Source organism: Talpa occidentalis, unplaced genomic scaffold (genome assembly GCF_014898055.3).
Source record: "Talpa occidentalis isolate TD23 unplaced genomic scaffold, MPIMG_talOcc4v2.1, whole genome shotgun sequence".
Taxonomy (NCBI): domain Eukaryota; kingdom Metazoa; phylum Chordata; class Mammalia; order Eulipotyphla; family Talpidae; genus Talpa; species Talpa occidentalis.
In genome coordinates, this window is record NW_026555331.1 from 134,494,132 (window position 1) to 134,505,649 (window position 11,518).

The window sequence follows — 11,518 nt, forward strand, 5'->3', positions numbered from 1 at the left end:
GTAGGTTGCAGAATCAAGTGATAGGGGGATTTAACTCTTTTTTAAAAAGATTTATGTATGCATACAAGAACTGGGGTGTAAGCCAGAGGTATGGGGGGTGAGGATTCACCACAAACAGTGGGGAGCAGAACAGGCAGATTGACTGAAATATACTGCTGAGGGGATCAGTAGGCAAGACAGGAGAGGTCTGCTGCACCATGTGGGTCAACTCCCTGGCCAGCCTGGAATAGAACTCCTGCTGCAGTGGTTGGCGATAGCTTGATAGTGCTGTGTCTTCAACCCCTGCACCACCACGGAGGCCTGGGATTTAACTCTTTTAAGTCAAATTTTTTGAGCTTGTCCTTAGTCTTCATTCTGGGCAAAAGCACCTTTGTAATTGCTACAGAGATAATACTTGCCCTCAGCCAACATGAACCTCACTCCTGCTCCTAAAGGTATAGACAGCGATGAAGGGAACTGCCACCAGTGTTACTGAGGGGAAACATTTAAAACAAACAAACAAAACATGCAGTGGAATTGCTTTCATAAGCACTGGAATTGCTTATTCTAGGAAAGTGTGATTTCTGTTATGCATATTCTTTCTTTGAAGAACTAGTTTACTAACTTGTCTTTGCATGACTCAATTTCCTTCTCCCCTCAATATCAACCCAGGGTTTTTCAAAAATAGCAACACTGATGCTTTAATTCAGATGTGTTTTTTTTCTGGAGTGGTCCCCTGCCTTGTATGATGGTCAGAACCATTCCTGACCTCTACTTTCTAGATGCAAATTGCAGAGCCTATTGCAAATCATGACAACCAAAAATCTCTCTAGGTTTTGTCAAATGTGCCCTGGAAGGCAATATTATCCCCAGTTGTGCATACATGGATAGATGATAGATAGAGAGCTCTATATACACGTATACACACATAAATTCATATATATCATATTTATTATGGAAAATATTAATTTAGTTAACATAATTACAGGAAATAGAAGTCACTATTATAGCAGTATATTTTGACATTTTATGTATTTTTTTTAAAGATTTGTTTATTTATGCATACAAGAGCTGGGGTACAGGCCAGAGATGAGGGCGGGTGAGAGGACACACTAGAGACAGAGTAGGGAACAGAACAGGCAGACTGTCTGAAATACACTGCTGAGGGGAGCAGCGGGCAAGGCAGGAGAGGTCTGCTGCGCCATGTAGGTTGCTCCCTGGCCGGCAGGGGATTGAACTCGTGCTGCAGAGGCTGTGGATTGCTTCATAGTGCTGTGCTTAACCCCTTGTGCCACCAGGGAGGCCCACATTTTATATTTAAAAGCAAGTAGTTTTTTTTAATTGATAATATTAACAAAACTAGTAATTCACTTCATGAGCATAATTTTAATATGACCAAGAACAAGGCATTATAGCCACCAGGACATGACAAGGGACTATGGTGATGGTCATGAGTACTGTGATGGTGGAAGAATTATGGGGACTACACATGAGGGGAGAAATCAAATATTATACAAAAATAAACAGTAATGTAAGAAAAATTTTCAAAATTAATGAAATAAAAGAGAGGTTTCTCTGCTAACAAGGTTGTTACTGGAGATATGCCTAAGGCAAGAGGTGTTCTGCATTCTCTAAGGAATGGTATCAATTTCCCCTGAGGCTCAGAAGGTTTGATTGACCACAGTTTCTCATGCAAAGTGACACATAATGGGAAAGGCCTACTCTAGGCATCTTGGAAAAAGCCAAACTAACCCTTTTATGGGGAGATCAGTCCTATACCCTGCTCCAGATACTCCAGGGAACAGTGGAAGCCATTAGGACACATACATACACAGACGTGTATGTTTTAAGTGTGTGTTTTATGTTGATGTGTATGAGTGGATTGTAATTGTGCTTAGCTAACCACTATCTTACTCAATGCCCTTAATCAGAGATTCTCAAAACAAGTTACCAACCTTAATTTGTTAATCCTAATCCGATGATCTAGAAATAGATGACAACATCATTACACTTATTTTATTAATTCAGAAATTCAGAGAGAGTAAGTACTTTACCAGTGTTCCTTATCAAACAAATCTATTGAAGGACATAATTCATGAAGCCCTCCATTTCAACTATTATGTGATAGTTGATAATTTCTTCCTTTATTCTGCTAAATAAAAGTTGGATAACTTTTTTGGGTAATAATACATTTCCTACTTTTTAACATGCTATTAGATTCTAATAACCTAATTCATAGCAGTGAGAGAAATGTAATTTAATACATATTTTAAAATTGGGTGGGTAGAAATATTTTCTGATGAAAGAAAATCTTTACAGAAGATTATAATAGTTTAGTAATTTATAATCCTCAAAGAAAACTAATGTTATGAAGGAATTTACTAAACTAATCAGGATAAAAAAACACTATCAGATTTTAGACTTCATTTGTGAGCTTACTATTTGTAAGACACTATTTTGTCATCACTATAAAGGGATTGTTACTAAAAGCATTGATTCTTAGGAATCACAAATTCAGTTGTGGTTATAATAGAATATTTCATGCTGAGGCATTGGTCTTAAGGGCAAGTTCATTTTCCTTGCTCTCGTTACTAATGGATTTAGAGTTGAGGATGTGTGATGGTTAATTTCATGTGTCAACTTGGCTGGGTCATGATGTCCAGATATGTGGTCAAAGACTATTATAAATATTTTTGTGAAAGTGTTTTTTTGGATGAGATTAACATTTAAATCAGTAACTTTGAATAAAGTAGATGGCCTTCCATTGGCAATGGCTTCATCCACTAAGGTGAAGTTGTGAATAGAATCAAAGACTGACAAGCTCTGATCAAGAGGGAACTCTGCAACAAATGGCCTGCACACTTGAACTACGGCATCAAATATTCTCTGCATCTCCAGCCTGCCAGCCCACCCTGCAGGTTTTGGATTTGCCAGCATCAAAAACCACAAACTAACTCCTTAAAATAAATCTCTCTATAATATATACATATATATGCATATACACATACATACATCCTATTGTTGTTTTTTTTTAAAGATTTATTTATTTTTATACAAGAATTGGGGTTACAGGCCAGAGATGTGGGGGGTGAGAGGATTCACTAGAGACAGAGCGGAGAAAAGAACAGGCAGATAGACCAAAGTACACTGCTGAAGGGAGCAATGGGCAAGACAGGAGAGGTCTGTCCTGCCATGTGGGTTTCTCCTTGGCAGGCCGGGATTCGAACTCATGCTGCAGTGGCTGCAGACCACTTCATAGATTGCGTCCCAACCCCTGTGCCACCAGGGAGGCCCCCGTTGGTTTTTTTCTTTAGAGAATCTTGACCAATAGGGTATGAAAAAAATTAATTTATTATGTGTCAATAATATGTGGAAAAATGATCAACATATTTTGATCTGAGGAGAAATTTATGGAGTGTCAAATAATTCGTTGTATTTTACTTTTATTCAGACTGGGTAACAGTTTTTCATCTTTTCTACTCTTAGATCTGTCTATGTGCTGTTAGTATCATAAATGTACTGAAATAAATACTGCATATCCAGGGCCTCCCCGGTGGCACAGCGGTTGAGCGCTGGGTTGCGAAGCTGCCCGAAGCCTCCGCAGTGCCAGTTCGATCCCCGGCTGCTCCCCGGCCACTGGAGGAGGGTCCCACATGGCGCGCAGACCTCCTCTGCTGCCCGCTGCTCCCCTCAGCAGTGTACTTCGGTCCTTCTGCCTGCTCTGCTCCCCGCTCTGGCTCTGGTGAATTCTCTCACCCTCCCGCGCTTCTGACTGCACCCTTTGCTTGTATAAATAAATATATAAATCTTAAAATAAATAAAAAAATAAATACTGCATATCCAGTTCCTTCTTGAACTTAATGAGAAACCAAATTCCTGTAAGTTCTTGCAACAGGCAGGTCATTTTGACTTGCCTTGGCCAAAGAAATGTGAATGGAAATAACTGTGTTGCTTCCATTGAAGCTGAGTCAGTGAAAAGTCACTGTGATTCTCTGTCTCACCCTTTCCCTGGAAACTCATGTTGAAGTGTCAGTGTCTCCCTTGGCCAGTATCCTTGAGTGACTGTAGAAAGACGCCTGCCTCTGCTCTGCTTTGATAGTGCAGCATGATACGGAAATACATCTTTATTACATTAAACCACTGGAAGGCACTGTAACCGTGTGACAGTCATAGAGAGGGAAGGTCCCAGGTTCCCTGCCCCATCCAAAAAAGGGTGGAGCTGATCTGGGAGGGGAAACTAGAAAAGACTGGAAGAAGGAAAGAAGGCAATCAAGAAAAAGATCTGCAGGAGGCACCTGGAGCAGAAAGACATGTGAAGAAGCTGCACTTGGTTCTCAGCTTTGAACTTATACTGGACTTGGGGGACACAGAAGGAGACATTTGAAAGAGATAATGATGTGGGTGAAAGACCCGTGGGGTCTCTTGTTTCTTGATTTTGCTGCTTCATCCCAGACTTGCCTGACTACTTCTGTCCCTATCCCGTGGTTCCTCATTAGAAGCTTCCTTAGACTTGTGGCTACCTGTTGGGCTACAATCCTGCTTCAGGACAACCCCATTTGGCTGGGCATTTACCACGAGGGGATGGGTAACTTTGGGTGCTTTATTTGGAAACGATATCCTTTCTCTTCTCTTTATAGCACACTAATGTTTCCTTTCCATTGAAGGTCTTGTGCACTAGAGTATGTTTTGTCTTGATGTGGCAGATGCAGAACTTATTTAGAGCAGGCAGATTTGGGGGTCCTGGGGTGCCCCTGATCCTGCCCTATAACAGCATGGCTAACATTTTGTCACTGTGTTACCTAGTTCATCCTGATATTACTATTTTTGTGATGCTGAACAAATCATTTAATCTCCCTTACCATTCTTCCTCAACCCAGAAATGAATTTATATATAAATATTTAACTCAAATAATTGTGTGTAGCACTCAATAATTACTCGATTACTTGATTTAATAAATACAAGAATGCACAGATCCATTGTAGCTGTGAAATTAGATTGAAAGCAATATTTTTAATGCTTGTTACATGAGTCTAAAAACTGACTTGGGCTAACAACACAGAAGAATACTTACAGATCCTGTAAGCATTTAGTAGACTGCTCAGCAGTTGGGGAATTCCCTTCTGTAGCAACCTTAGCAAAAGGGGACTCCCACTACTGGCCCCCCACCAAGCTCTGAAGATGCTTGTTTACAATGTGTTTGAACTTTGCCTTGAGAGTGGAGTTTCTGTGTCCAGAAGAGAAAGATTGGCCTTTTATGAAATGATAAATCAGAAGTAGTCTGCGAGGGATCAAAGGAGGAAGATGCTTTTTTAAACTCAACCTTCTAAAAGAACCACTCAGAGAAGATAGGTTACCAGAAAATATCCATTTTCATGGAGCTCCTAGGGAAGATTTTTCTCCAAAACTTTGACCTCAAAGTGGTACATGGATTTGGCTAATTGTGATATAGTAATGGTCTAGAAATCATAAGAACATCCAGAAGGTAAAGCAATTGCTTCAAACCAGATTTTCAAAGAAAGCCTTTTACTGAGCTTAAATATTGATAAAAGTACTTCAAAACAGATTCTGGCATCTATATGTTCTGCAAAAGATTGACTTGCATCTGTTTCTGCTTTGCTATTGATTTTGAGAAAACTATTTTCCTTTGTACATCAAAGTTTGTTTTTGTTGTGAACAAGAGTCTCATTTCTCACTAGCCACCCCCCCCCCAGACCCACCTGGTAGCCTCTCTTTCTTCTCAGAATTCTGAAAGTATTTGATTCCCAAGAAAGACTGCATTTAATGCTGGAACTTTACCTAAAACTTTAGAGATATTATATAATTTATTAGTTATCTGTGAAATTGATTTTCAATATGCAAATAAAGCTATTAAACTGTGTTATTATTTCCAAGAGAGTGAGACAGTCCCATTAGATAATAACTGATGATTACAATTGTACCATCTTTGTTTGTCTTGTTTCAAACTCTATTCTACTCTTCTCAAACTACAGCTGCCACCACCACACAGCTCAATTCCTTTTCCATTGGTTTAATTGCATCTTACTGGGAATAATTTGTAAGACAGACAGTAATAAAAAGTCTCAAGAAAAGCCTAGTTAATGATATAAATTTCACAAATCTTTAATTTAGCTTTTTTTAATAAGTTCCAAGGAACTTCATATTATACAGCCACTGGGTCCTACTAATGGGTACCATCTTTGCTAAGTCTGAAGGTGTTTTTCAAAAGCTGTCCTCATTCTCACCAAATACCTATTTAATCACTCTATTTCTAGCATGAGGTTTTCATGTCCACCACAGACATGCATTTTTTTTGGATCTCAAAGCAAAACTCCAAATTAAACAAGCAAGGATGATTTTATAGAAAGCAATTGCAGCAAAAACAACGGAGTTTGAACTTAACTCTGTTGAAATGAAAGACAGGAGAGATTTTAAGCACTGGAGCGAGCTTGTGGAAGACGACTAGAGGACCTTAGGGGAGAAGGTTGATTCAGGATATGTGTGGGGCCTTTGGGTTATTCCTGAGTTTGAATTTTCTCCAGAACAAAATTTGGTGAAAAATGGATTTATTCAAGAATGTTTAGGTACTGGGACCTCAATGGGGAAGATTTCTCCACTCAAGTTGAAAACTACATGTTGTCAAATTGGTTTCCCAGAATCTTACTAGCTCTTATGATTATGCCACAAAATTCATTTTCAAATGCTCCAGTATAAATTTCTGCTTTATCATTGACCCCCACCAAACCCTTTACAGAGCATTACCATATACAAAAACTGAAACATTTAATATTTTATTGAGCACTGATCAAGTTGTTTTGTTCTAGGTAGAATCTTTTGAAGGAGTTGTTGCTATTCAAAAGGTCAAATGGAAGATCCTGCCAGAACCAGTTTGGAGTTGCACAGCTATCAGGGAGAAACAAGCATGTAACAGAAGGGCAGGGCTGGTTCTGAAGGAAAATTTCCCCACACCTTTCCTTTGTACCTAACCATCCTCTCCCTGATTCACTTTTTTTTTTTAAGATTTTATTTATTTATACAAGCAAGCACTGGGGTACAGGCCAGAGACAGAGCAGGGAGCAGAACAGGCAGAAGAAACAAGGTACACTGCTGAGGGGAGCAGCAGATGAGGCAAGAGAGGTCTGCTGCGCCATGTGGGAATCTCCCTGGTGGGCTGGGAAATGAACTGGTGCTGCAGAGGCTGCGGCCAGCTTCACAGCAGCTTTCAACCTGCTGCACCACCGGGGAGGCCCTCCCTGATCACTTTTAAAATAGTTCTCTCTCTCTCCCTTCTCGCAGTGAGAAGGTAATTTGCAATTAGGAGTTAAAACCTCTTCTCCATTGCTGGATGAGCAATAAAGTTCTTGCTCTGCTTTACCATCCTGGTCTTGTAATAAATAGCTTACAATCATCAACAGACAGTGTACCTTCTTCAGGTCAATGACAAAATCAAGACACCAAATAGTTCAAATGACCTGAAGAAAAGGTAATTAGTTTCTGGGCATTTGCTTTATGTAGACATGGGGGTCAATCCTTAGAAACTTTCTTCTTGTTAATGATATGCAGCAACAGAGATGCTACTTTGACCCCTTTTTCCATAAATCACAGAATGAGCAAAGATCAGGGACTTTGGTTTTCATTGCCAACTCAACCCTCCCCTAGTCCTATCCCTGACACTTTTTTTTTTTTTTAAGTCGAGAAGCTTATTTAACATCTTGCTCTTAAAACCTGATTTATGTTTCGTGAGGCATTCAGAAGCTAGAGGCATCATATAAATAAAATTAACTGCATTTTGAACCAGGCTCTAAGCTGGTTAATGGAAACAGAGATGAATTGCTTCTGAATGGAAATCAACTCTCATCTCTACAATTGGAACACCTGTCTTAACAAATAAAAGAATTGTTGCTTAAACAACAATTTTCTGTGCATAAATCTCTCTGTATATTTCTAATCATACCTATCATCATACAAACAAAGTCTGAGTTAGAAAGAAACTCACTTCCCAATAGTCAGATCTTCATTTCCTTACACTCATCAACAAGACCTACACACATTGTCCTACAGAGCATTTTTGCTTCCCACACAGGATTTTGCCAATGTCTGGGCACAGGGGAAAAATTCCCACTCCTCTGGGTTTGAATAATCAAAATATCACCAGAGGGTTGACAAAGTAAAAATCAGTTAAATAGCATGGACACTCAGGGAGCTACCATGATTATGCAGATCTTGCTTTTGGTCAGAGCAAATGGGGCTTAAATGCTAAACCAAGGAAAGAGGTAACAGAGTCCAGGGGCCCAGGAAAGAAGAAAGGGACTCCACATGACAAGGAAGGATTAATCTTAAAGAGGAAAAATAAGTATCTCAGAGAGAAAGGACATGTTTACTGATAAACCAACACCTGGATGAACCTCCTCATCCCCAACTACATTCTTCTAGGTCAGTAGAAGGAGCAGTTGAGGGTGAGGTAACAGGATTAGGGGGAAGCAAGAGCTTCTCCTAATCCTCTAGGGCCTTCATTGTTCTCAGCTCAAAATAATCTGCATGCCAGTGTGGGGCATCTCTGACATGACCAACACTGACAAGACCAACTTTGAGAATCTTGAGGCAACCTGATTTATATACCTTCACCATCTAGAATTACCCAACCTCTGGGCTAGTCCATTGTCCTAATTACTTCTCTGCAGGTTGCTCTCTCAACCACTCACAGAACCGTGTTTTTCTAAGGGACCTGATTCCTTAGTATTCTTGTGTTTCTTCAGTTTTTCTTTCTCCAGGAGTCCAGCTGCATATAAAACCTTCTGTAAATTTAACACAATATGATGATTTTGATATATGTATATTATGTCATGAAATGATTACCACAATAAAGTTAAACACCTCCATCAGCTCACCGTTCCCTTTCTTTTGTGTGTGTGGTGTGAACATCTAAAATCAATTCTCTTATAGCCCAACAATTCCACTCCTCGGAAACACTAATTATATGTAGTATTGTAAACCAATGTTACCACAGTACAAGTAAACAAATATCAACAGTCCTAAAAAAAAAAAAAAATTAAAATCTCAGCAACTTTTGAATAGGCAGTATCATTTTGTTAACTATAGTTATGCAGCAGTCTAGATGCTCAGAATTTACTTAACTTCAGGAAAAGTTTGTTATCTTTTGACCAACATGTCCCCCACCACTCCACGCTCTGTTCCCTTGGTGCATGGTTGATTACTCAGTTGAGTTTGGTGGACACAGATTGCAACTTTTTTCAAACTCTCAGGATCAACATTTACCCTTAACTAAAGCCATAATATTTCCAGAGTCATTATGATAATGACCATGAAATCAGAAGAAAACACTTCAACTTCACCTCTGCTAGGCCTATGTTTGGGGCTGTTTTGATTAGCATAAAATCATTTCCAGTTTGAGGCTTTATAATCAAAATCTTATATGGGAGAGGCCATTAAAGAAGATTTCAGAAACAGTGCAAAATCATCAATAGACACTCTCATGAGATTAGCTATTTTTTCTTAAAGTAAAATGACATACACTGCATGGGGGAGGGAAATGACTTATTTAATGTTAATAAAATTAGTCAGAGGAAGAAAAAGGAAAGGAAGAAAGGAAGGAAGAGTTGAAAGGAATATGGGTTATAGAAGTAGTAAAACACATTTTGTTCCTCAGAACAACGTGATTCTTCTTCACTGAGCCATGTGTTAGCATATGTAACTCATTTGATCAATATTCTATTTTGGGGGCCTCCCTGGTGGCACAAGAGGTTAACACACAGCCTCTGCAGCTGTCCGCTGCCACTGCAGCACGAGTTCAATCCTAGCCAGGGAGCTACCCACATGGATCAGCAGACCTCTCCTGTCTCGTCCGCTGCTCCCCTCAGCAGTGTACTTCGGTCGATCTGCTTATTCTGTTCCCTACTCTGTCTCTGGTGAATCCTCTCACCGCCCCCACACACCTCTGGCCTATACCCCAGCTCTTGTATGCATCAATAAATAAATCTTTTTAGAATATGCACTAGAGCAAAGAAAGTTTGTTCAATAAATGGTGCTGGGAAAACTGAGTCATTACATGCAAAAGAATGAAGCTTGACCACTACCTCACACCATGCACAAAAACCAACTTAAAATGTATTAAAGAACTAGACATAAGACCTGAAACCATAAAATACATAGAAGAAAATATAGGCGAAACACTACATGACGTGCACCTCAAAGACATCTTTTTTTTTCTAAATAGAAAATGATTTTTTTTTTAGATTCTATAGACTTTTTTTTAATTTTATTTTTATATTCCCCATACAATTGCAACCCCCTTATTTTGACCCCAATCCCTCTTTTCCCCACCCCCCATCCCCCATAGAGTGTCTCTGGTTCACAGTTGTTTTTTTTGTTTTTTTGGTTTTTTTAGAGATTTATTTTTATTTATTTATACAAGCACTGGGTACAGTCAGTAGCGCAGGAGGGTGAGAGAATTCACCAGAGCCAGAGCGGGGAGCAGAGCAGGCAGAAGGACCGAAGTACACTGCTGAGGAGAGCAGCGGGTGGCAAGAGAGGTCTGCGCGCCAAGTGGGACCCTCCCTTTGGTGGCTGGGGAGCAGCCGGGGATGGAACCGGCGCTGCAGAGGCTGCAGGCAGCTTCATAACCCAGCGCTCAACCGCTGCGCCACCGGGGAGGCCCCATAGTTGTTTTTTGATTTTATTTTCTTTCTTATAGTTATTCTTTTTCCTGGTCTCTTATTTAAGTTTTCTAGATTCCTGCTATGAGTGAGACCATCCAGAAATATCACCCAAAGCAGTGATAGTGAAGGCAAAGATAAACAGCTGGGACTATATCAAATTAAAGAGCTCTGTACAGCAAAAGAGACAATAACAAAAACAAAGAGAAACCCCACCAACTGGGAGAACATTTTTGCACACAACACTAATGATAAAGGACTGATCACAAAAATCTGCAAAGAGCTGATGAGACTCAACAAAAACAAAGAAAATAATCCAGTCAAAAAATGGGCAGAAGAGCTAAAAGAAACTTCTCTGAAGAGGAAATGCAAATGGCCAATAGGCATATGAAAAATGTTCAACATCACTTGTAATCAGGGAAATGCAAATCAAAACTGCAATGAGATACCATCTCACACCAGTGAGATAATGGGCATTATAACTTAACTAAAACAACAAATGTTGGCAGAGGGTGTGGAGAAAAAGGAACTCTCCTGCACTGCTGGTGGGAGTGCAAACTGGTCCAACCACTATGGAGAGCTGTGTGGAGATTTCTGGACCTACTAAACATAGAGCTTCCATATGATCCAGCAATTCCACTCCTAGGGATTTACCCAAATGACACAGAAACATCAATTCCAAAGGGCACCTGCACCCCTATGTTTATAGCAGCTAAGCTATGGAAGCAACCCAAATGTCCAAAAATAGATGCCTGGATCAAGAAGATGTGGTACATATACACCATGTAATATTACTCAGCTATCAAAAAGATAAACACATGCAGTTGGCAGCAACATGGATGGAGCTAGAAGGGATCATGCTCAGCGA

At 39.8% G+C, this 11,518-nt stretch overlaps 1 protein-coding gene across 1 annotated transcript in view; it reads left to right on the forward strand.

Annotated features, from left to right (window-relative positions):
* Positions 1-409: 409 nt before the first annotated feature.
* The window catches only part of LOC119250483 (prosaposin receptor GPR37), a 12,698-nt gene continuing 1,589 nt past the window's right edge, over positions 410-11,518 (forward strand). The window contains exon 1 of the mRNA XM_037518225.1: positions 410-434. Within this exon, the coding sequence (XP_037374122.1) occupies positions 410-434 (25 nt within the window). The remainder of the gene's footprint in view (positions 435-11,518) is intronic.